General features: G+C 39.2%; 2 protein-coding genes across 4 annotated transcripts in view; one reads left to right on the top strand and one right to left on the bottom strand.

Annotated features, from left to right (window-relative positions):
- LOC134870920 (carbonic anhydrase-related protein 10) overlaps positions 1–26,273 on the top strand; it is a 316,734-nt gene that overhangs the window by 78,960 nt on the left and 211,501 nt on the right. The gene's annotated exons all lie outside the window — the stretch shown is intronic.
- Positions 8,649–17,295, bottom strand: LOC134871220 (uncharacterized). 2 transcript variants are annotated; one of them, XM_063893889.1, is made up of 6 exons: positions 17,000–17,295; positions 12,650–15,304; positions 11,421–12,382; positions 11,078–11,239; positions 10,893–10,982; positions 8,649–10,145 (listed from the first exon to the last, which is right to left on the bottom strand). In XM_063893889.1, the coding sequence occupies exons 3-6, from the start codon at positions 12,363–12,365 to the stop codon at positions 9,816–9,818; spliced, it is 1,527 nt and encodes a 508-aa protein (XP_063749959.1). In that variant the 5' UTR covers positions 12,366–12,382; positions 12,650–15,304; positions 17,000–17,295; the 3' UTR covers positions 8,649–9,815. The 2 variants fall into 2 exon arrangements, with proteins under 2 accessions (XP_063749959.1, XP_063749960.1); XM_063893890.1 differs by having other exon boundaries at positions 11,421–15,304.

Here is a 26,273-nt window from a genome sequence, read left to right as displayed (position 1 = left end):
TGGTCGGACAATTCTTAAAGTAATGAATGCTGTGCTGAATTAAAAAGGCTTGTTAACTGACCGTAGCTGTGGATATCAGAGACGGATAATGATTGGGAATTGCCAAACTAAAAAAGTCCCACTTACTATTTGATGGAGATTATTGATTTGATTTGATTTATTTTGAATGTGTAAAACAATCATACAAAAAATAATAATAATAATGAAATGAAACAAGAGAATTATGATACCATACAAACTTCAACAGAATCAAACTGATAAACAAAAAACATTATTAACTGACAAATTATATTTAAACAGTTGATCTACCTGATTACGCATCCGAAAAGGGGTGGGAAGAAGTTAACACTTATTAAATCCCATCCCTTCTCCCAAAAACTAAATTATTTATATATATTTTTATATTTATTTTATTTATTTTCATATATTTATTTTTCTCTTTAAAACCAATGTACATCTAAATGTATGTATACATACAACATACATTTCCAATTATAAATAGATTATATAATAATTATATATATATATAATTATTATTTTTTCACATAGTCTTTCATACTTGATAAGACACGTATGAAAGACTATCTTTTTACATCCACCATCCAAAATACATTTGTTATTAAAAAACAAACCAAACAAAACAAGATGTTTCAGGAGTTCAGACTTTAAAGGGTTGACTCACCCAATTTAAAAGAAAACATGTTTCCTCACTGACTGATTTATATTAATACAGATCAGCTGCTGGATTTAGTCTCTTCAGATCATGGCTGTGACAAGATACAGCAGGGACTTATTCATTCATATGAGAGCTGAAAACGTCACAAATTACCCATCATGCCGGGCTTTCGAGAGCTAAAGTACCCATATGTGGTTCAAACAAGGCCCCAGGAAGTCCTCTGGACTTTGAGAAAATATTCGTAGTGGCCAAACAGCAGGTACTACAACTTCCGTATCAGTCCCTGACGTCACCCGGCCAAGAAAGACTTTTTCCCATTGACTTACATTGGGAAAGAGACGTCTGTAAAAACCCTTTTATAGCCCTTATTAAAACATTAGCTCCTTAAAGTTGTAAAATACACTAAAAGCTGAATCCAGATTTATTTTCTCTCTCCGTACTGACCCAAAGTGGGAGATCGGGGCCGGGGCTTAAGGGGAAACTCAACTGCGCACGCTCTGTGCTATGGGAGAGCCAGGCATGATTGGTAATTTGCCGTTTTGCTCTGGAGAATCTCAGGGTATTTTGTCTTCATGCGCCAATTTGCAGCTCTCATAGGAAAGAACGAAGTCCCGCCTCCAACGCTGTATCCAGTTCCTATTATACACCCAGGGGTTCAAAGAGCATGCGGACTGAGTTTCCCCTTAAACCCCGCCTCTGATTTCCCGCTCTCGGCTCAGTAGATGAATAACGAGCGAAAATAACTTTAGGCTTTTGATTTTACAACTTTAAGACCCTAATGATTCAATTACACACTATTAAAGTGTTTGTACTGGGTAGTTTGTGTAGTATAAAAAATATCCGCTGATTTCAATACGTCTATTTCCCGATGTTAGTCAATGGGAAAGCATTTTTGGGACCAGTGACGTCACAGACTGACAGAAGATGTAGTACCACCGTTTGGCCACTACAACAATGTGCTTCCACGTCCGGCACACTTCCTGGGGGCTTGGTTCAGATCTTCCCAAACGATGCTGCTGCATTGTTTGCTGTAGTTGAACTCGTCTTTCATTTGTAATCCGTCTAAGAGAGTCCGAATGGACAGTTTCAGAGAGCAGGTCTACAAACTCGGGTAGGATTTGGTAAAAAAAAGAGTTTACATGATTGCAACAGTAAAGTTCTTTCTAACGAGAAACCAGTGATAGGTCAGTGGCTGGCCTAGGGTAACTGTGTTAGCCGTGTGAGCGCTGTGTGAGCACCACAAACAAAACTCCATCTCATTATTATACTGTAGTAGGTTGGAGAAAGTATTAAATAAAACAAACCAACTCCTTAACATGTCAGATATGTGTTGACAGTAATTTGACTTCACAACCAATCTCGGATTACAGTGCCCTTTATTAGACGCGTATATGAAGTGTTTTCCATTGACCGCACTGTCACCGTTTAGTTCTGTAATTTACGCTCTTATCAAGCTCTTATGTTTCCCAGGTTTTCAGCAGTTATTTTACACAAGTGACAGCCTCATAAATCAAAACATAATTGGTTTAATTTTAGCATATATAGCAATAGAGATGGGACGGGATGAATGCTTTTTTTGCATCCTGACTGTGAAAGATGACGGAACAATGAGCCTGGTACCAGTTCAACCGTTCCTGTGGGCAACATATTTGTATAATCCATCATATTATTCCATTCTGATGCTCAGAATCCCCCCCCCCCCCCCCCTCTCTGATGAGCAGCTGGATGACTTCCCGTTCCTGAGGCCCTCAGGAGGAAGCTGCAGGGCGCTGCTCCTCAGCTAAAGGTTAACCGGGATGATATCAGTGTCTTTATGGCCCGCGCTTCATTTGACTTTACACACGCTCCCCTCTGAGCAGGTTTTTTTTTTTTTTTCATTTTTATGCAGAGAGGCGTTGTGAGCTGTAGTGCATCCGGGGCCTAGCATCTGCAAACAAGTCAGAGAGCTGCCTGAAGCACTGATGAATATTTATTTCATTAGACCTGAAAAAGGTTGTGAGGAGAGACCAGAGGTGGCAAGTACTTTACTCAAGTACTGTACTTAAGTACAGTCTGAAGGTAGTTTTACTTTACTTGAATATTTCAATGTAATGCTACTCTGTACTCCTACTACAATAGAGTGAATTCAGCAGCTACCCTGCAGTATACAAAGCCATTCAAACTAGCTGCACCTTTACCAGCTCTGAGAACACTTTAATGATCAATAATTATAAAACATATCAGAGATATTATTCTGAAATGGACCAATCAAACAATGACTACTTTTACTGTCGCTACTTTAAGTACATTTAGATGAGAGTACTTTCTACTTTCACTGGAGGAACATTTACTGGGCTGACATACTGGACCTTTACTTGTAACAGAGTATTCCTACACTCTGGTACTTCTACTCATGTACAACCTTCAAGTACTTTTCCCTGGCTTTGAAACCAGAAACATTCTGCAGAGAACCGCAGCATCTCAACTCCATCTCTGACTCTATGTCGATCATAAAAGTTGGACCAGGTCAAATTAAATTATGAATTTAGTGCAGCGTGGAATATTCACCCAACCTTCATTCTCTACAAGGGGTGTGCTTTGAAAAGATTTTATTTCATCTGAATCTAATATGTTATTCAAACACTTTGGAACAAATCTAATAAGTTAGAAACTGTCCAGTGAAGAGTCTCTCTCTGATGCTGTAGAAGAACAGTCCCAGGTAGAACAACGGGGATGTTTCTACTCTGACCCCAGAGCCTGCAGAGAGTTAGCAGGACACACCCGTGTGTTTGTCTTCATCGATTACCTGCTGTCCTTGTGAAATATGTGGCTCAAAACATCAACATAGAATACAATACAACATCTTTTTTAGTTTTATCTGCATGCTGTTAACACAGTCACATCTCCTGGATGAGCTGTCGTTGCACAGACTTAAACCTTTATTTTCGGCTTTGATTTGTAAAACCAAACGGTTCTTTACAACCTGTTTTTCATAATCGTGAGCTTAATGCTTCTCTCTGTTGAATGAGAAAGAGATGAAAGACCTGGGAGAGAAACTAAAGGGAAACAGGAGTATTTCTGCTTAGAATCCGTAGGTCTCATCCTGTGTTGTTGTGACGGTTACACAGCTTCTCCTCTCTACTGCAGGCTGGACTTTCTTGGGTTAAGCTTCAAACTCAAATTCTGTAACGCTCAGGCAAAGTCACAAATCATTATTGTTATTCTACAAATTATAGCACTTCCTTTTTACCGAATGTATGATCAAATCAAATCAAACTTTATTTGTATAGCCCAATATCACAAAACACGGTTGTCTGTGGGATTAAAAACAACATTGTAAATGATGGAGTTACAGCAAAATGAGAAGACAAGATAGTGTATGTAATACAAATAGAAATAAAAATAGAATTTGATAACAACAAAAGACAATAAAAATACATAAATCATTCAAATTATTCAAAGTAAAATCTAAATAAAATAAAATCAATACCATAAAATGCCAGCTCTAACTGAAGGCTTTATTAAAAATGTAGGTCTACCAGAGCCAGGGCGCTTGGTAGCTGAACGTGGTGAAGCTGAAAAAGCTGAATTAATTTAAAATGTTATTATTTTTTTTAATTATTTTACAATTGTAATTATTATTATTATTATTATTATTATTATTATTATTATTATTATTATTATTATTATTATTATTATTATTATTATTAATAATAATATTAATAATTATTTATTTGCTGATTGTGCTTTTTGTTTGCCTTGAAAGAAAATATGCATGTATGACAATGATGATGATGGTAATGATATTAATAGTAATTATAATTATGATTGCTATTATCATAATTATCTTATTTTATATAAAAATAGGATGAGAAATTATACTTTCTAGTTATCTGAACATGGAATTTTAGGAATAGATTGTTTACCTTATTATTTTCCCTTCACCCGGGAAACTGGGTGTATGTATACGTGTATATATGTACTGTATGTATGTATAGAATTGTGTTTATTGTGTCCATATTTAATTATTGATTCATTTATTTATTTTTTTAATACTACAACTGGAAGATTAATGGGAGGGCTACTTTCTTTATAAGCTATGCTTTCTGCCCTCCCGCTTCAACTGAATTTGTTTGTTTATCGGATTCATAAATTGTCTGTATTAATATTGTAATTGAAGAATAAATAAAACAATATTTTTTCCCCAAAAAAAAGGTATTTCAAGGTAAATTCTGTGCTTTACTGGTAGCCCGTGTAGAGCAGCTAAAATTGGGAGTGATGTACTCCATTTTCCTGGTTTTAGTTAGAATACGGGCTGCAACATTTTGTCCCAGCTGAAGGTTTTTAATGGATGTGGTGGGACAGCCTGATAGAAAGGAGTCGCAGTAATCCAGCCTAGAGGTTATGAAAGCATGAATGAGTTTTTCTGCAACGTTTTGAGTCAGGATGTGTCTGATTTTTTTTATTTTGGTTTTATTTCTAATTGTGCAATGACTTGTATTGTATTATGCTGCTGCAACACAAACATTTCCCAGTGTGGGATTAATAAAGTAATTCTTATCTTATCTTAATTAAATAAATAAACAACAACAGAATGTAAGATTAAATATTGTACAGCGAAGTACAATTAAATACAGTTTGATTTACTAATAACTGTTAAGATAATACATTAAATAAATAGTGCGATGCAACCAGATACACTTTTTCGGGTTATACATGTATTGGGGTATATTAAATAGGTGTGGGTGTAGTTTATCATAAATACATATGATTCCTATAATCTCCCTTGCTGCTCTGTTTACCAACATCTGCCGGCTGACTCGTCCCGTCTGTGAGACCTCAACGCACTGAACACAAGTCACTGTTAGCAGATGGGTTAAAAATGTCGACATTTCACTAAGCAGCACTCTTACCTTCTGTCCAATATTTCCTGTCAGACACATTTTTCTGTCTCAGCGCAGGCCTGTAGGCGTGAAGGGTTATGCAGTTTATGTCGGAGGTTCATCTCCACATCTTCTCCTGCTCATTACTGTGGAATACTTCATTAAATGAACGCTGCAGGCTCTGCTGGATTCTGTCGATCTGCGTTGTTAAATCTGTATCTGTGTGCATGAATAAATGTATGAGCCCGTCCCATGTACATTTCACATGTGCTGCAGCATTTCTGTTGAGAACATATGGCACAGGAGAGCAAACATCGAGTAATTGTGTACTCTGCCTCCGTTGCTTCACACCCTCTACATCTGTGGGGCCCAGCATGCCCCCCCCCCACAGAACAGATCCGAGTGTCGGCTCCTCCGCTGCGTACTCTGCAAAGCTCTGTTTGGCTCATTAAGACATTGTTTACCTTTGTTTTGTTGTTGTGGGGTTGCTTCCAACACTTCAGTCGTGTTTGTCTCTCTGCCACGCATACAGCTAAGCGCAATTACTTCAATTTGTCCTTCTGCTCCTGTTTGTATTGGACTGTGTGGTGTGTGTGTGTCACTGCAGGACTTACTAAGACGGCACGATTCTGATTACAATGATTCATTTACTGCTACACTTCCAATTGGATTTTCAATTGGATGATTCAGTGTCTCAACATTTCTGTCCAGTGCATTGCCAGTGCAGGGGGTTAGGTGTGGTCCCATTTTGTAGGTGGGCACAATGGGATAGTGTGCGGTTGAGGGGTGGATAGGTGTGTAGCCAGTAATAAGTTACATTACATTATTACTGTCTCTGAACTGTCATGCGTTACACTACTTTCGCGTTACTTTCACCTAAATAACTACAAAAGTATGGCTTTAAATGCTAAAATGTAGTTTATATGCCTCCATGGCAATGTTAGCTCACGTTGTCAGTGGTGTGTTAACGGGGATTTTGCTGACAAGCTTTCTAAAAGCCGGCGATTCCACAGAGGACCGAGGCTGCAGATCTTCAACACTCTGCCACGAGTCTTTCAACTTCAAACCGCATAGTAAGCCCAGAGAAAGTCACCTTCTGTTGCTTTGGCCTGCGTGCAGTCGTGTCTTTTTCTTTTCTTTTCTCTGAGCCTGCAGCTCTCAATCTGAATCTGTTTCCTCTTAACCAATAGTAAACAGGCTTACTGAGTTACTATTCTACCGGCACAATGATTTCTCTGGTGTCGGAATGTCTCGCGATGTTTGTGAATTCTTAAAAACAAAACACCACATCATTTCGGGTTAAAATGTGTTTGAATTTGTGGTATTATATTACCCAAATTTCAGAAGTAATGCATTAAATAACTGCGTTACAGCAAGAAGTAATACATTACTGTAACTCTGTTACTTTTGTAACGTGTTACACCCAACAATAGTAGCCAATAACTTTTTAGAGTCTGCATCCTGTCAAACATCTGGAATGACCAGCCTTGCAAACATGTTATTTTTCCCATATCATACATTTCGCAGAGTTCATTGGCAATAACCCAGTGCAGAACACTGATGGATATACAGACTTCTAAGTGGGGGAAAAGAGTTACCAGAATTCAGAAGGGATGAGGGAAGGATTTAGGGAAGTAGGGATGAAAGGTTTGACGGATGAACGGATGAATGAAAGTAGGGATGTAGGGATGAGGGATGTTGGGATGAAGGGATGCGGGTGTGGAGGGATGTCGGGATGAGGGAACCGAGGGATGTAAGGATGTCTGGTTGATGGGATGGAAGGATTGAGGGATGAATGGATGTAGGGGTGTATCGTTGAAGGGGGTTGATGGGTGAAAGGATGAAGGAGGTGGCTGAGTGTGAGGTAGAAGGGGAACTGTATGAGTCGAAGAGAGAGGGAGGGTGAGTTGAGAGAAGAGAGATAAGCGATGGCCGGATGTTTGGACGGATATAAATAGACTTGATTAGAGATGGGGTTGAGGTTAACTTATTCCCCGCCTTAAGTATTTCCCTTAGGGGTTTGATAACGTGCTTAGTCCAGATCTGGTACCACAGTACACATGTTACTCAGGTGTGTTTCTTCACTGAGGGTCAGTATGCAGGGCCTCAGCCCAGCCGCTCACTCATTCTGATTCTGCAACCGCCGTTCAGATTGCTCTTGATATTCAAATCAGCCTGCTGAGGCATTAAGACGAGATTCATTGTACACTGTGTTGTTTTATTTCTACAGCCAGCAAACAGAGCCAGTCCCCCCCCCCCCGCCCCCCTCCTGCCGCAGCTCAGAGCCTTTTAGCGGAGACTGTTTGCTCAATCCCAGCCGGTCAAACAGATAAAGTGGCAGCAATTTTAATCAGAGTCAGAGAAAACAGAAAAGCAAAGCAGGTGTTCCAAAAAACGAAATTCAAGAAAAAAGGTTGCAGTGTGTGTCTCTCTGCTTATCTACCAGAGTGTGTTTATGAGCCTGAGTGTGTTAACGTGTGTAGCCAAAAGTGTTTGCAGTTTTATTCTGGGAGAGTGATGAATCACCTCAGGCCTCAATATACCAATATACCTGGGAGGTTAACAACAGAATGTGTTATGGTTGTGAATGTGTGTGTGTGTGTGCACTGTAAGACATTTCAGGTCAGTTCAACTTGCAAATGAAGGTTCACCTGCTGCCTTAAAACTGCAAGTTAACTCAATTTAAGATTACCTTTGTTTCAACTCTGAAAATAAAGTTCAAAAGGTTGATTATACTACACTGTTCTAGTTGTCACAATGTTGTTTTTTAAGTTGTCAAAGTTGACTTAACTTTTAATCACTTGTAATGTTAACTTGATACCATTAGTTGAAACAAAATATAGTTATACATCATTGATACATGAAAACTTTTAATCACATCTTGTTTAAACTTGATACTGTGAGTTAAAACAACATTTTTTTTAAACATTATCAATACAATAACATTCTTTAGCTAGTAAAACAAACAGATATTTCATTATTATTGTAACTCACAGTTCTGAGTTAAACTAACTTAGCCGTATTTATACGACTCCCCATTTAAAGTTAAGAGGATTAAAATTCTAAATTTGTTTCAACTTGCATGGTAAATGACAGAGCTTCACACTGAATTCTTGCATTTGTCCAAGAACATTTATTTTATAAATACATTTATATAAACTTTAACAGAAGTTAAAGGTTTTAACATGCCATACCCAATGTATGTCTCTGTAATGTACAGAGGGTGGACTTGCAGACAGACAAGACAGTCAGACAGAGGGTGGACTTGCAGACAGACAAGACAGACAGACAGAGGGTGGACTTGCAGACAGACAAGACAGACAGACAGAGGGTGGACTTGCAGACAGACAAGACAGACAGACAGAGGGTGGACTTGCAGACAGACAGACAGAGGGTGGACTTGCAGACAGACAAGACAGACAGACAGAGGGTGGACTTGCAGACAGACAAGACAGACAGACAGAGGGTGGACTTGCAGGCAGACAAGACAGACAGACAGAGGGTGGACTTGCAGACAGACAAGACAGACAGACAGAGGGTGGACAGACAGACAGACAGACAGACAGAGGGTGGACTGACAGAGGGTGGACTGACAGACAGACAGAGGGTGGACTCGTAGAAAGAAAGAAGGTGAGGTGGGGTTGAACAATGAGGTATGTGAGATAGTAAACAGATAATCATAAAATCTCGACATGAATATGAACAATGTGGAACATTGATACATCTTAAACATGTCTTGGCATCAAAACAGGCCTCACTGAGGTTGACAACCGAGAGTGCTGGGGAAAGGGGGACAGATGGGCAGGTGTCATAAGAGGCAAAAAGTGAGATAACCGGTCCATATCGTCATATGAACAAAAACAATGGTGTACATTATAAATACTTACTTACTTATCCTCACTTAAATTTGTGTTAATTGAACACAATTTTAAAACTGTCAATGAGAGAATAAGTATGGCAAAGTTGTACAGAGGAAAAATGTGGTATACGCAGAGCTTTACAAAACATCAACATCCACGTCTAAAAGATTCTTTAACCACAATTCGAAACAAGTTTGTTTTCATTATACCTCAAAATGTTTTGCACATTTGAACTATTTTAGATTTTTCAACAATTTCAGATTTTTCAACTTCACAAGTGACACATTTGTCACGCATACCTGACTTGTGCTGAACAAACTAAGCCGATGAAAACCTGTATGCTAGTGTAAAGAACAAGGCAAGCTTCCCAAATAACTGCTGCCTCCTAGTAGTTGCTTGACGAGTGCATTTCTTTGTTTACATGCGATATCTAAGCAGTTTATTTCTGAGTCCATGGATTCTGGCTGAACATTGGTCCGGTTTAATGTTCATGACAACCCTCTGCAGGAACTCAAAAGAATACTTCATATTACGTGGGTACTCAAGGTTTAGGCAGTAGATTGCACCCAGTAACATGGCAAAGCCTGTGGACACATCTCGGAGGTCATGTAGGATGATCTTCTCCTCTACTACCAGAGCCACGTTGAAAACATCCAATGGAAATGCATCATGCAGAGGGCCTTCGTGTCCAATCAACAGTCCAACTTGCATCCCGCTCATTAGCACGTCAAGGGTTTCACCATGAGCCTGAAAACATAAAGACAAAAACACACATCTTAACTGACTGACTTAAACATCACTGCTAGGCTAATAGAGAAAGGCTACAAATGTCTTTGACATTAATTGAGTGAGTGTTGTCATTGCCTTTCTGAATGTTCATTGTTAAGCCCAAATAATAAAACAAACCAACAGTAATTTTGGCCACTAGGAGGAGCTAAACTGAGAGAAAATGTACTGAATGTTCTCTATTTCTCAAAAATGTAGTATATTCTGATTTTAAGTATGAATAAGAATTCAATGTTATATACATTGCATTTGAAATGAAAGAATGATTATAATAGACTATGCATCATACAGCTACATGCACATGGACAGAAACTCCGGGACACACCTCTTAACTAGCATATAACATGTGGTCCAAAAAAATAAATCTAGGATGTAGCCTACTACTTTATCATCTCAGCAAACCCTTCTCTGATATACTATACTATATATAGTATATACTATACTAAGCTATTTTAAAAAGTAGCCTAATGTGATAAGTTAACATTACATTATTTAAAAACAATATAAGTCTGGATATTTTATTACATATTGGTTAAGTTACTGCATTTTAGGTTTCATTACATTTTCAATTTAAATTAAGGGCACATTTCATTAATTTTTCACTCATTTACTATTTTATTTGTAAAAAATTACCCCTTACGACTTATGAAAATAAAAAATGTTAAAACAAAACAATGTAATATAAAATGTGTAAATACGGTGTCTTACATCACACATCCTGATTATGTCAGAGGAATCTTCTGCAAGGTAGCATGGAAGACCAAGTAGGACAGCTGTTCTTTTGTTTTGGTTCGTGTCCTACAAGAACAAGACAAGAGTTTGTGAATAAGATACCCAAGCCAGAATACTAATTTTAGTACATTAACAAGAAATGATTTCTGTGCAGTACATACCTCCTTTTGAAGACAACTGAGAACACTGCTCAGGCGCACCCTCCTGCCTGATGCAGCAGCTTCTCCGTACATCTGTAGAACATCTGGCACCAAGGCATCAAGTCCATCCAGGAATGACTCCAGCAGGTCTTTGGTGACGATTCTACTGAACTCAGCACTGAGCTGAAACCAATAATATTACAGCAGAGAAAAGGGCAATGAGTGAGGGAAAATAAGAGCAGCATAGAGCTCTAAGGGACACAAGGGAAACACAAATATGATTGCAACATATAGTGCATAGTTTGACTACCTAAAACAACAAAATATAGGATTTCTATGCTGTACTCAGTTGGCAAAGAATTACCTGTCTCTCACTAAACAATGCAGGCCATCTGTCCTTGACTGCAGCAATGAGTGGCTCGTCACCAATGATCTCTTGTCTTCGCTGGGAGAATGTTGCAGTCATCAATTCATCGAGCAGGTGCAAATCTGGCTCTCTCTTCTGCACTTCCAAAAGCATGGTCTCACGATCCTTCTCTGATTTAACAGTAGTTTGTCCATCAGGTGGCTCTGGTAAGTAGTGGATCTCTCCCTTTTTTGCCTTCTTGACTGGCTTGGTGTTTCCCTGTCTTTTTCTTTTATTTACAAGAACTTCAGGGCATCCAGCTGCCATCATCCTCTGACGGTAATTGCCCATCTTGAATATCAGGCTGAATCTCCAGCAGTACCATCCTTTACCTGAACCCGGCTCCCTGAGACAAGGATGCTTTGCAACAAGAGCTTTGGCTACGCTTTCTAAATTGTCTTTACTTGGATAGCAAGTGATTCTGGTTATGCTATCAGCCAGTCTGTCCAGTATTTCACTCTTCACACTCTTTGAGATGACCGTCACAGCTCCATCCTTGGCATAGGCATCATTTGCTACCCTCAGCTGAAACTCAACGTCATGGGAGAAATCTGAAATAACAAAGGGATCAGGCCATTCTGAAGAATCACCACTACTAGGGGGCTTGGGGCTTGCACTATTCTGGGAACTAAGGCTTGCAGTATCTAATGTCGAGTCAGAAACTGGTTCAGAAAACGTGAACAGAACTTTCAGTGTGGCTCGTTCAGTTGGTAGGTCCTTGATGTCTGTCAAATTGCAGAGCTCATTCCCAAAGTCTGGATCTTCAAACTGTAAAAGGAACTTCCCACGGAGGCCCAGAGTGTTGCCCAGAACTACACATAGCTCATCAACTGATGGGGGAACCTCCTGTAGGGTGACACGTCTTATTTCCTGAGGTGAGACGATGACTCTGAGAAGCATCATTGATGAGATACCAAGAACTGAAACACAGTGAACAAACAAGAAAACGCTTCATTAAACAGTAAATAACATAAATCTAAAAGAAGCTGTGAATGGAGTTAAAACAGCAGAGAGATTACAACAGATAGGGAGGGTGAATTCAGAGATCAGGTAGCCATTTCTACACTACATCGTTATATAGCAAATAGTGTCGTCTAACCTTTAAAGTGCAGTTTATATCCCGTTATGTGGTCCAAAGATTAAGAGTTTGTTTAAATTTATGACAAACCAACCCAATCAAATATTACCTTAATGTAACATGAATGTCCTTGGAGTGACGAGCAGCTTTTCTTCAACAGGGTATGCAGCAAGGGGAATGTAGTCATTCAGACGGTCCGGATCAATGACCACAATTGTTGCAGGATCTCTTCTGGCAAGCTGGTAACACCTGAAATGCTCTTGGAAGGTCGCTGTGAATAGTTCAGTAATGAATGATATGTAACCATCCACTACACAGATCTCCAATACTCTCCCAAAATCTGGCAGTCCACACGTCTGTCCAACTGAGAGTACCATGCCTTTAGAATATTTTGTCCCATTCAAGTAAGCAATGGAGGTGAGTGAAACAGAGTCCAGACCTTCAAACTTATTCCATACAGCCTCTCTGATTGCAGCATCTAGGATGCCCACAGACACAACTGATACTCGTCCAGTCTCAATGCTTGGCTTGAAAATAGTTGGCATCTCCAAGTAATATGACAACATCAGTTGATGTCTTGTGGCCAACGTGTGCAGAATATTTTTGAAATTGCCAGTATTGTGAACCATTCTTTTAAAAAAAGAATGTTTTGCCTCAAATCGTATTGTCCAGAACTCAATTAATGGTCCAAATTTCTGAATCAGAACAGGATAATGTTCAAGATAATGATGTTTAGGGCGTAATTTAGTACCAGGAAATAATTCTAAGAGCAACTGTCTGTGGTCAGAAATTTTGGCTTGTAGGTAGCACAGGGTTTCTGTTGTGAAAGAGGGGCTTGATAACACCTCCACAATGTCTTTCAGTTCAAGGATCACAGACCAAGTCTTTTCACTCTCTGGAACATGATGGCCAATCAACAGTGGAAGAAATCTCAGAAGTGCCCAGTTCTCGTGTCCGTTGCCACCAATTGTTCTTTTTTTTGAAAAGTTTGTTGGTATTGTCTGAGGCCTGTTAGTTTTGTCAGAAAACTGAAAAGGAAATGATGCTATTCTATCATTAAGATCATTCAATGTGAAATACTTTTTAGCAATAAGATCTGAAAGACATATGCATAGTTCCACAGGTACAATTCCCTCCAATAAATCGTGCAGAAAATCAGGTGGAAAACCTTTTACAGGATGAAAGTGGGCAAGTCTGCTTAAAGGACAGTCTCTCTTCAAACCATGAACACACGAGGCATTAGTTGTGTTAAGCACATTAATGGCTTCATCAAACAGTTCTGGTGTTCTCAAAGTAAATGCCCCACTTCTGACATCATGATGCTGAATATCTTTAAGGTTAGCCAAACAAAATCTGCAAAATTTCTCCACGTTGAAAGACTCTTGGTATCCAGCAAGGGAGTGTGCACCTAAGTTATCGGCAGACACATACAAAACAGTACCTTTGACACAAGACCCAAGTCTTTTCACAAATACACCAGTCGTCTCTAAATGCTGAAGGTCTCTAATCAGAGGCTCCAAAACTTTGCTGTAACCATATTGTTTTATATGTACAGTTTTGCACAATGCAGCTAGATAAATTGATGATAATGTTGATCTAAGTCTTATGGGTAAGTTAGCTATCACCCAATATATACCACACAACTTATGTTTCTTTCTTGAAGTTCCCAATGGATTACAGATTTCAAAATCATCAATGTATAAGCCAAGAGCTATGCCTAATTCTTCAGCAAAAAGTTTGTTTTCTTTAAAGTATTCACCATCTTGAAATGAGCAGTAATGACCTTCCTGTCCATTGGATCTCTGTAATTTCTCTAGAATCTCACTTCTTTCCAACAACTTACTTAACAAATCTAAAATAGGAACATAAACAAATGAATGATTTTTTTCTTGTGGATTTAGCACATATTCAACCGGTTCAATCACTGTAAAAATCTTTCTGTAAAATGACTGCCTTTTACGTTCTGTGCCCAAAGGCCCTGCTCTTGAAAGAAATTTGAGTGGGTTCAACGATTGTATTTCATCAGACAATGATGTTACAACAGAGGCATCAGCTGCACAGTTATTTTCCTCCAAAACTTTCTCTATAATTGTTTTAATATTTTTATAAGCAAAGTCTCCAATGTCAAATAACTCATCAATTACTTCCTGTACTGCAGAATTTGAAACATGCAGAATTGTTTGCATACGGATAAATAAAGATGCCAACTGACGTTTAATTGCCTCTCCATTTTCAAGAGGAGGTACACCCTCGGGTACTGAATCATATGAAGTTGATGCCTCAGTCCCAGAAACAGAATCCTCTTCTAGCACTGCATTTGTAAGTGCATGGTGTACAAAAAGCTCTGGTCTTAAACTGTTTAAGGTGGACAACCTATGATAGCGACTTCTATGAGAAGTAAATGTTGACAGTACATTGGACTTGAAAGAGCAACCTGCAAACGGACATTTAACTGTTTCCCTGTTCCTCAAATGAGTCTTCAGATGGGCACAATATTTGATAATGTTACTAGGCTCTGAGAATGTACACAAATCACAGCATAACTTGGTCACAATTTTATGACCTTTTGAATGTTCTTTCAAGTGGTTTTTAAGTTCAGTTTGGGTTTGAAATGTGTTCAAACAGTCTTGATAAATGCAGACAAGGCCTGAACACCTCCGGTGATGTCCATGATGCTCTTTATAATGCTGTATTATTTTTCCTTGGCCACTGGAGGAAAAGGCACAAAACTTACATTTCCACATGAACTGGACGTGCTTGAATTCTGTGAACAGAAAAATTAAAAATGAAATTAACATAACATTTATTTAGACAATTAGTGGTTAAGAACAGTTATCTATTAACTACAAAAAAACAACAACAACTATAAACCAATATTCTATGTTATTTTCAATTACATTTAGTTTATTGGATTACGTTTAGCTAACACTTATGCAGTATGATTCAACAACCCTGCAAGAATTACAACCTTTATGGTGTTTAAAATATTCAGTTTGGGTTTGTTATAAGTAGTGTTGCTGTTAATTTTGAAGACTGTAAATTGTGATGTTGAATATTACATTATAAACTGAATAAAACAAAAACACAAATCAATATTATTTTTCAATTCATCAGTAGTGCCAACATGAGTTAAGTAGGCTCTAAAACCTCCAACCTGTTGATAATGATTAGTTAAGCATTTAATATCCTATCCTTCCTTTCCTACCTCTCTGACTAAACATTAAAATAAATATATTTTACAATCTGTTCAACTCAATGGTTTAAACTGGTAAACAGCCCTGTGCCATCACAGATCCTCTCCTCTGTCATCAGCCTACTCCTCTGTCAACCAAAGTAATAATTCAACAGTTCTCAGACACTTAAACGTTAGTTAAAACTATATATTTTTTATCTATAAATGACGTTCATTTTCAGTTAATTCATCAAATTGCAAGCTGTCATGGGTAGATGTGTTCGAGCGACTTGAACTTGGTGGTAAACACCAAGGAAAATGATGGGATCGTTTATTTTCCCAAATGAAGGCCCATAAGGCAATAAAAATGAAAACAGCTTTAAACAGCTACCATTCTCCCTCTATAAACTAGAAAACCTTTAAGCACGTAAACAGTGTACTATTGCTCCTATTTTGGCATAGCCAAAATATATAAAAACAGCAATAAAAATAATTACGACAACACAGGGTCACTTCCGGTTTACCCGGAAGTCGTGACGTGAATTTAAACCGCGTTGACGCGGCACGCAACCCCAAATACAAACACCAGACGAGGCTGGTGAGACGAACATTTACGCTGTGTTAACATGTAACTAAACTAAATAAACGGACATGGAATTTAACAACGACATACTTGTTTGAGTGGTTATTGCAAAAGAACAGGTGACGTTAATGGTAAATGGTATTAAACAGAAAGTTGTAATGCTGGTACTTGCAAGATTATAATAAACTGCCGTAGCGGGTATGATAAATGACATGGTTGATAAACGATTTGAAAACAGTATGAAGATAACGGAACACATAGACAAACACACAGGCAACATTTACACTCAGTCTCTTAATAATGTCCTGGGTAGCGATACGCTACCGTGACGGTCTCCATCTGTCTGTGTAAAACATACCGGTAATAGGGGACCGAGGAAAACAGCGCATGCTGCTCATTATTAATTATCGGCATAATATCCATGTTAAAACAACTTTACTAAATGAATTGGAGTAACTAGTCAATATAAAATACAAAGAGTGAGCAAAGCACGAGCACGAAGTGACAGCAGCCCTAACACGCAGCCTCAACCGTTAGGTGGCTAACTAGCAAACTAGCTAACTCATGTCGGGCTCGAATAAAAACTAATGTTGCAGTCACATTTTCCAGGCTATTAAAAAAGCACAACCTACACATTTAACGTTATTACGTTACTACACATGAGGTTAATGTTAAAAGACTTAATTAGAGATAATTAAACTCACCTGCTGTTCCTCAGCCTCGTGTAAAAAAAATCTGCTTCGACACGTTCACCACTCGTCACTTCGGTCCCCGCGTCGTGTTACTCCGCCTCGGTTCTAGGCCGTTGTCAGGCATAGTCTCTTCCCGCGTGTCGAAGTAGTCCTTGATCATTTACTACAAAGTGTCTGTATTTCGATATGATATATGACTTATCTGCGGTGTTTAAATTATTCTGTTCATGCTTCAACCTTGCCATGAATTAAAGAAGACAATTAAACTCAAAAGTCCAAATATTAATTTTGTAGCTCCCATTGGCCCACTCCCGCCTTTTCCCCCACGCCCCGCCCCCCCATCTGATAACTTTGAAACCCAAGTTCAATCAACACATACTGATCTGATAACATTTTCAAATAGTCAACACAATTAATAACAGTAAGTTCTACTTTTTAAAACTCAAGCAGATGAGTTCAAAATCCAAAACTTGTTAGAGCTCTTTGTGTTAAAGAGAGGAAGTAAGTGGACTTAACTAAACAGAGCTGTAATGTTTTACAGTGTGTGTGTGTGTGTGTGTGTGTGTGTGTGTGTGTGTGTGTGTGTGTGTGTGTGTGTGTGTGTGTGTGTGTGTGTGTGTGTGTCAGTGTTTTTATAAGTTGACCCGTGGAGCCACAGAGGCTGGCAAGGTGGAGCTTCTCTCCCCTGAGAGGACATGTCACAGAAAGAAAAGACAGAGAGTCTCTGTTGTGTGTGTGTGTGTGTGTGTGTGTGTGTGTGTGTGTGTGTGTGTGTGTGTGTGTGTGTGTGTGTGTGTGTGTGTGTGTGTGTGTGTGTGTGTTGTGTGTGTGTGTGTGTGTGTGTGTGTTTGTGTGTTTCTCACTTCACTATCTATCATATATTCTTCACAGTGTGGACAAATGATTTGTACAGAAGCTGTCTGCTCTGTATTGATCAGTATGTTATCTAAACTGTGAAGGAAACTCTGCAGCAGGTTTTGGAGTTGATCAACTAATTATTGATTAATATCCACAGTTCAAATAAACAGTTATTTGATAATGTCTAAATGTTTTTGCACATTGATTTTTTTTTAAGAAGGGACAATGCACATTAATTAACATGAGCACTGTTGCGTTTCTAAATCTGAAGAAGGAGTAGCTGAAACTAATCAAGGAAGCTTCTGGTCAAGTTAACTGCGTTTATTTATATGATGATATAAGTGCACAATCTATCTCAGTTTATTTCATTGTTCCACAGACCTAATTTAAGTATTTCCTCTCAGGGGCCGTACTAGGGGGGGAACAACACTGACCTGGGGACTCCCTTCCAAAGAAACGTTTATAATATTACAATTTATTGGCTATAGCAGTGGCATTCTAGTCGGACCCCTTAAAATAGTAAATTAGTTAATAAAACAAGGATTGTAAATTAAAGAAATTACAACTGAATCATGATGTTACCGAAACAAAGAACCTTAACTAAAGTTACTGAAACCAATACCAAATACTGTATTTTATGTTTGTTTCACGCAAATACTTGATAATAATAATAAATGTTATTTGAAGGCGCCTTTCTCTGCACTCAAGGACACCGTACATGATACACACACAGGGACAATAAAATGAATCAACAATGCAAGTTGAAAAAATAAAAACAATAGACGGTGACAGAGGAATTGGCATCAAGTGCAATAAGCAGTTTTGAACAGATGTGTTTTGAGTTGTGTTTTGAAATGGGGGAATGAATCCATGTTTCTGAGTTGGGGTGGTAATGAGTTCCAGAGACGGGGAGCAGAGTGGCTGAATGCTCTGCTCCCCATGGTGATGAGACGGGCGGAGGGGACAGACAGGTGTATGGAGGAAGAGGATCTGAGGGAGCGGGAGGGAGTGAGAACATGGAGGAGGTCGGACAGATATGGGGGGGGGGGGCGAGGTTGTGGATGGCATTGAATGTTAACAGGAGGACTTTGAATTGAATACGGAACTGAACCGGGAGCCAGTGGAGCTGTTGGAGGACAGGAGTGATGTGGTGGATGGAGGGGGTCCGAGTTATGATGCGGGCAGCTGAATTCTGGACCAATTGAAGTTTATGGAGGGTTTTTTGAGGGAGGCTGAAGAGGAGAGAGTTGCAGTAATCCAGACGGGAGGTGACGAGGCTGTGGACAAGGATGACGGCAGTGTGGGGGCGTAAGGGAGGGGCGGAGGCGCTTGATGTTTCGTAGGTGGAAATAGCCACACTGGGTAATGTTATTGATTTGGAATTGAAAGGATAGTGTCCTGTCAAGGATGACACCCAGACTGTTAACCTGGGGGGAGGGTGAAACAGAGGAGTTGTCAATAGTGAAGGAAAAGCTGTTGGTTTTGGATAGAGTGGATTTGGTGCCAATGAGGAGAACCTCGGTTTTGTTACTGTTTAGCTTAAGGAGGTTTTGGGTGAACCAGAGAGAGATGCAATTGGGTGAGGGAGGTGGGCGGGAGAGTGGATGAGGGTTTAGTGGTGAGGTAGAGCTGGGTGTCATCAGCGTAGCAGTGGAAATGATTGTTAAATTTGAGGATATTGCAGAGGGGAAGGAGGTAGATGATGAAGAGGAGGGGCCCCAGGACAGAGACCTGGGGCACACCTGAAGTGACGGCGGAGGGGATGGATTTAAAGGATTTGACTTGAATGAACTGAGTGCAGCCAGAGAGGTAAGATGTGAACCAGTCTAAGGGAGTGTGGGTGATGCCAATAGAAGATAGCCTGTTGAGGATGGTGGTGAGGAGCCCAGCATCAGCTGCCATAAGGAGGTCATTGTTGATTTGAATGAGTGCTGTTTCAGTGCTATGGAGTGGGCGGTAACCGGACTGGAACTGTACATACAGGTTATTGTGGGTTAGATGAGCATGGATTTGGGAGGCAACTATTATTTCTAGGATTTTGGAGATGAAGGGTTGAACATTTGATATATTGATTATTCTCACATGATTAGCACATAGTAACATTTGATATGTTGCTTATTATGTTCCTTCCATTATTAATCCCAGTTTCCTCCTATTACCTACACCAATTGTGTCCATCTTTAAAAGTGTCCCTGTAATTGAAGCATATATGTCATTTTTCCAATTGTATGAATATTTCTTAGAATTGACAGCCATTCAGACACAGTTTTTAACAGCTGTGAGAAGCTCCAACCACATTATATCAGTTTATCGAAAACAAGCTTTATCTGTCATTACTAGATCATAATTAAAAGTAACTTCAAGCAAATATCAAGCCATCAATTATAAATGAAGTATACAGTATCACAAGAATTTTCTGAATATATACTTTTTTTGTTGTACCCCAACACACTTGGAATGATAAAATAATAGAAAACGTATTAATATAGTAAGGTGATAATGCACTTCACTTTGCTTTATCGCGTTCTGTAATCCTACAGTCTCCTGATGGATCTGTTGGCTTTTCGCTCACCATGTTCCTCTCTTATCTTCTCTCCGCCGACTCAACAGCCGCATATCGATGGCCCAAGTTTATCTAATGTTATTTATCCTGATCCAGAGACTGATATATTTGCTTATTATGTGCATGGGTTTAAATATAGTAGCAGAGAATATTCTGGTAGCTCAGCCACATGAGCCAGGAACATTTCAGTAGAATCTTTGAGGTGCCAGATGGCGATATCTCACACTCATCAGACAATAATTGGTTAGAAAAAGCACAAGGAAAGCAGAACAGCCCGGGTTGGTAAGACCTTGACAAGAACCATTTGCATAATATTCATGTTATAAAGTTGTGGATGATTTAGAGCCAAACACAACCAGAACCATAACATTTTATTCTTCAGTTATTAAATGCTATGTTTATCCTGACCAAAATCTTTCAGCTAAATGTTTCCACTAACACAAGACACTGTCTTCTTTAAATAAGGTGTTTGCTCATTTGCCTCTCAGCTGTCAGTGCTTTACTGTTTGAACTTCCCAGTGTATGCAGAAAGCCCGCTCACTCAGCTCCAGGCTGCTCCTCTCCAGCTGCGAACACACTGATCCTCTCAACCAGTCGACATGGTGCTTTTTAGATATGATTAAACAAGTCATTTTAAAGCTGCACTAAAAATGTTTTCATTAACACTGGAATATGCGCTCACAGGCCACTTTATTAGGTACACCATGCGAGTCCTGGGTTGGACCCCCTTTTGCCTTCAGAACTACCTTAATTCTCTGTGGCATAGACTCAACAAGGTGCTAGAAACATTCATCAGGGATCTGGGTCCATATTGACCTGATAGCATCATGCAGTAGATGTAGATGTTGGCTGTACATCCATGAGGCCGATCTCTGGCTCCACCACATCCCAAAGGAGCTCTATAGGATTGAGAGCTGGTGACTGTGGAGGTAATTGGAGTACAGTGACCTCATTGTCATGTTCAAGAAACCAGTTGGAGATTATTTGAGCTTTGTGTCATGGCGTGTTATCCTGCTGGAAGTAGCCGTCAGAAGATGGGTACACTGTGGTCAGAAAGGGATGGACATGCTCCATACTTGTTTAAACCATGCTTAATTGGTACTAAGGGGCCCAGAGTATGCCAATAAAATATCCTTCACCAGTTATGTCACCACCACCAGCCACTGGTACAAGACAGGATGGATCCATGCTCCCATGTTGTTTACATCAAATTCTGACCCTACCGTCCACATGTCACAGCAGAAATCTCATCAGACCAGGCAACATTTTTCCAATCTTCTATTGTCCAGTTTTGGTGAGCCCGTGCGAATTGTAGCTTCAGTCTAGCTGACAGGAGTGGCACCCGGTGTGGTCTCCTGCTGCTGTAGCCAATCGGCTTCAAGGTTCCAAATGTTGCGGTTCAGAGAGGGTCTTCTATACCTTGGTTGTTACGAATGGTTGTTTGAGTTACTGTTGCCTTTCTATCATTTTGAACAAGAGTGGCCGCTCTCCTCTGACCTCTGGCATCAACAATTCCCAAACTGCAGCTCACTGGATATTTTTTTCTTTCTCTGATGCTGTTTTTGAACTTCCCCAGGTCCTGTTGACCATGTCTACATGCCTAAATGCATTGAGTTGCTGCCATGTCATTGGCTGATTAGATTATGCGGGTGAACAGGTGTATCTAATAAAGTTGCCAGTGAATGTATGTGTAATATGAAAGGTGTAGACCAAAACCGAGATGAAGGGAAAGGGAATGTTAGAGACAAGTATGACTCCAGACTAATGCTAATGCTGCTCCTCTGGGTTTGCTCAATTAGTAATTGTCAGTAAACATTAACCAAAAAGTTTAAAAAGCAATGCAGCTTAAAGCAATCGGATAAGTCTTACGGCCCGTACACATGGTTCCGTTGCATTGACACTTGAAGTGAATGGGGTGACGTCAAGCATCAAGACGTCACCCTGTACACATAGGGACACAAACAGGAGGAACCAGGCATGGAGGGAAGTGGCAGAGACAGTGGGTGAAACTGGTATGTATTCTCCTGTTTGGGGAGTTTATATCCAGTGACCTTAACATTTTTTTAACGACACGTTTTAACATTGATTGGACAGCTAGCAGCCATCCAGTATATTAAGCTAGCATGGCATGTTGCATAAAATAGCTCCATATACATTAATGCCATAAATCTTCATCATATAAATCAATCTTCGCAACAGTCGAGCTCTAGAAAGCGGGCTTTTTTGCTTTGAGTGTCCGGAGGCGGGAGATTAATGTGATTGGTTGTCGGTTGCGTTAACCCCAAGCTTCAAATACGCCCTCCGGCAAGCGTCAACGGAACGGAACTGTGTTAATGCTGCGTTAACCTGTATCCACATTATCCATCAAAATGCATAACTCAATGGCAATTGGTCTTAGATTAAACATTAATCACTTAGAATTAACAAAATAACTTTACCAGTAAATGTTGCCAAGAGGCTGAGCCTAGCTCAAAGTTATTTGCTGGAGTCGCTGTCTGTGGCTCTTTCTGCTGTAACAATGCAAATGTCCCCTCTGTGGGACTATTAAAGGTATTCTGATTCTGATTCTGATTTTGTTCCATGATGTTTAATACAAGTAATTAAACTAACTATCAGTATTGCAGGAATACCAGAAGATATCTGAGCGAAATCCCCTCCTTGTTATCCAAGACCATATTAAGTACCAGAATATCACAAAACACACAGATGACCTAAAATGACCAAAAACTGTCCACACAAATGATGATAATAATGGAAATAATAAACCCAGAATAAGCATGTTGGCTCCTACAACGCATTCTGTCTCTTCAAACTAAAACTGAATAATACATGATGTTTATGTTGCGCTTCTCCCAGTGCTCAAATACACTTCACAGGCAAATAAATAAAAATAAAAAAGTATAAGGAGGCGGAGAAGAAGGAACTTAGTTTTAGAATCAATAGTCAGTGCGAGCAGGAAGCTGCAGATTCCACGTCAGAAATGAGAAAAACCCTTTTTCAAGTTATTCATTCAGTTTTAAGCAGGCTGGTTATAAACGTGAAACCATTGGCTGATTGCAAAATACCCAGAAAAAACTGAAAGGTTGACTTTAATTAAATGTATCATATGGAAAGATGTCTCATAACTGCATTAGGTTCATTGAATTCAATAAACTTAAGTTTTTTTTGTTTTTTTGTACTTATTTTTTATTAATTTTTCTTTCAACAATTACAGTTTCAGGGAACATCGTACATACATAATTAAACACTCATCCTTAAATCAATGTCCTTATTGTCCAGTGGCAATGGTGGTGTCCTCTTCTCGTCCTCTATAATCAGTCCATTTTTCACATTTGTCCTCAAATTGTGCCTCTTGTAGCCTCAGTTTATGTGTGATTTTCTCCATTACAAAAATCTCTTCCACAGTGCACATCCACTGCTCCTCAGTCGGTGGGTCGACTTTGTACCACATTCTCGTAATCGTGTTCTTACTGGCTGATAGCAGCACTTTAACAAGATACTCATCCTCTCTTTGTATTATGTCTTGTGTTAAATTCCCCAAGTAGAGTATTTTACAAGTTTTCGGTATCTCATATCCTATTATTTTTTTGTAAATCCCTCCATAGTTTGTCCCAGTATCCTTTTAACTTTTGGCAGGACCAGAATATGTGTGTATGGTCAGCATCCATGTGACCACATGCTCTCCAGCATGGTTGTTGAATAGACACCACTCGTTTCCTAATCTTTGGAGTTATAAAAAATCTGACCATGTTCTTCTTAAATTCCCTCCAGATCCTGGAGCTAGTGACGTGCACTGCGTTTTACAAATATTAAACCACTCTTCCTCAGTCATTTGTTATTTCAATTCCTTTTCCCATTTGTCTTTGATATAAAGAGAGGAAGACTTTCTGCATGACATCAAACTTCTATATAGGACTGAGATTACTCTGCATTTACCTTCATAAGCTCTCCGAAATACCTCAACAACTTCATAATCAGTGTCAGTTTTTATCTCCTTCTCATAATAATCCTTTATTTGCAGGTAGCGATATTGTTCGTATTGATCTAATCCAAATCTACCCCTCAACTTCTCAAAACTCTGCAGCTTACCCCGTTCAACCATTGTACGTATTGCTGTGATCCCTTTTCTCGCCCATTGTTTAAACCCTTTATCATTTATCCCGGGTATAAACCTATCATCAAACGCAAACCAACTCAAAATCTTTATTTCTTTCTCCAGTTTATACTTTTCAACAACAGTATTCCATATTTCAAGTGTAGTTTTGGTTATTACGTCTAATTGTTTACCTAATTTTCCCAGTAGGCCTTTATTTGCTATCAAGTTTCGTACTTCGGCGTCCATCTGCCCTATTTCTATACAATAAACTTAAGTTTAAATAAAACATATTAGGTTCACCTTAATATTATTGCTTTCAACTTACCTACTACAGTTCAGGGAAATCTGATGAAAATAATACATTTAATTAAAGTCAACTTTTCAGTTTTTCATTGTATTCATCTGCATTCTGTGTCTGTCTCACCATGCTCACGGTATATTCCACTTCGGCTTCCTCTGATGATCTGTTTTTCTTTGGATTTTATATCAAAGTATCTGACTGCTCACACAACAAACACAGTTTTTCTTTATTCAAGGGAAAACCAACCGGTGGAGCTTAGAAGAGAAATTGGTGAAGACTGACACTTCTGGATAGACACGTCATTGGTGTTCAAGTTGAGATGCTATTTGAGTCCACCACTTTAAGCTTTAGCTACGTCCTGAGTCAACCCCACAGACCAAAGCTCAAAAATTAAGCGCCGAAATCTTTCTGCTAATGTATATTGAACACATGAAAGCTACATTTTCAGACCATATTAAATTGAACACTTCACTACCGCTCATTTGTTGAGGACATGCCTTAGAAAACCACCAATGAGCAATCGGGCATACATGGAATTATCCCCACTCGGCTGTGGGAGTCAGAGAGCAGCTAAATCACACTCCTTTCACTGACTCTGATCTGCGCAGCAACAGAATGAGTTAGCACTTTGAAAAGCATTTTGAAAACAGCCACAGAGGAGGATAAAAAGGAGCACTCAGTGAAAAGAACAAATGGGTTCTCGTTGAGCAAAAACATCTCAGCCTTGATGCAAAGTTAAGATGGTGCCGGGGCATTGCATCAGATTTTAATTGCACTGCTACGGTATTCTGGAGTGAACACAGTAGACAAAATCAGGAGAAGAAAACACTGCCGGTGAGAAGAGCCTTGAGAACACATCTCATTTCAAAGCTCAGCAAGTGTTCAGAGGGGCGGCAGCGGAGTATTAATGGCATTAATAATGCCTAGCCCTGTTCCACTTAGTATAAAATGTGCACTTCCCTAAATGCTATCGTGCATGATGGCTCACTGACATTTTAAATGAACTGAGCCAATGGTCACAATGTTTAAACATGTGCTCTTTAAACATTCCAAATGTCTGCTGTGGGAGAGGTTCATCCAAACACACAGTTTGCCATGCATGTCAATATGAGAATGCTTTTGGAGTTCCCAAAGTCCAAATATAGTACATCTCTCCAGTGCTACACACACAAACACATCACAAAATATCAGGATAAAAAAAGAATAAGTATAGCTCTCTTTGCAGATATCTGAAATGGCACATCCCATCAGAATTCATGAAACACATTTAAACTGAAAGCATTATGAAGATGAAAAAGGACTGAAACAACAAAAATAAAAGGAAAAATTGGTTGTGGTCAATCAGCAATTAAGGTGTGTAGAAATAGTTAAACGTGTTGGACTTTTTTACTTTTGGAGATTTTAGTAGTTTTGATGTGTAGTTCCATGTCATTAATAAAATCAATAAATGCTAATGTAAACATAGACA

This window comes from Eleginops maclovinus, chromosome 10 (assembly GCF_036324505.1).
Source record: "Eleginops maclovinus isolate JMC-PN-2008 ecotype Puerto Natales chromosome 10, JC_Emac_rtc_rv5, whole genome shotgun sequence".
Taxonomy (NCBI): domain Eukaryota; kingdom Metazoa; phylum Chordata; class Actinopteri; order Perciformes; family Eleginopidae; genus Eleginops; species Eleginops maclovinus.
The sequence above is the reverse complement of the archived record's forward strand: the minus strand, read 5'-3'. Positions and strand labels throughout refer to the sequence as shown.

Excerpts from the sequence above, each read along its gene's own strand:
- LOC134871220 (XM_063893890.1), bottom strand. The coding sequence starts at position 12,365 with ATGATGCTTCTCAGAGTCATCGTCTCACCTCAGGAAATAAGACGTGTC. Across the intron at positions 10,983-11,077 it reads TCAGTTGTCTTCAAAAGGAG|GACACGAACCAAAACAAAAG; the intron begins GTATGTACTGCA and ends TTGTTCTTGTAG. Across the intron at positions 10,146-10,892 it reads ACATAATCAGGATGTGTGAT|GCTCATGGTGAAACCCTTGA; the intron begins GTAAGACACCGT and ends TTATGTTTTCAG.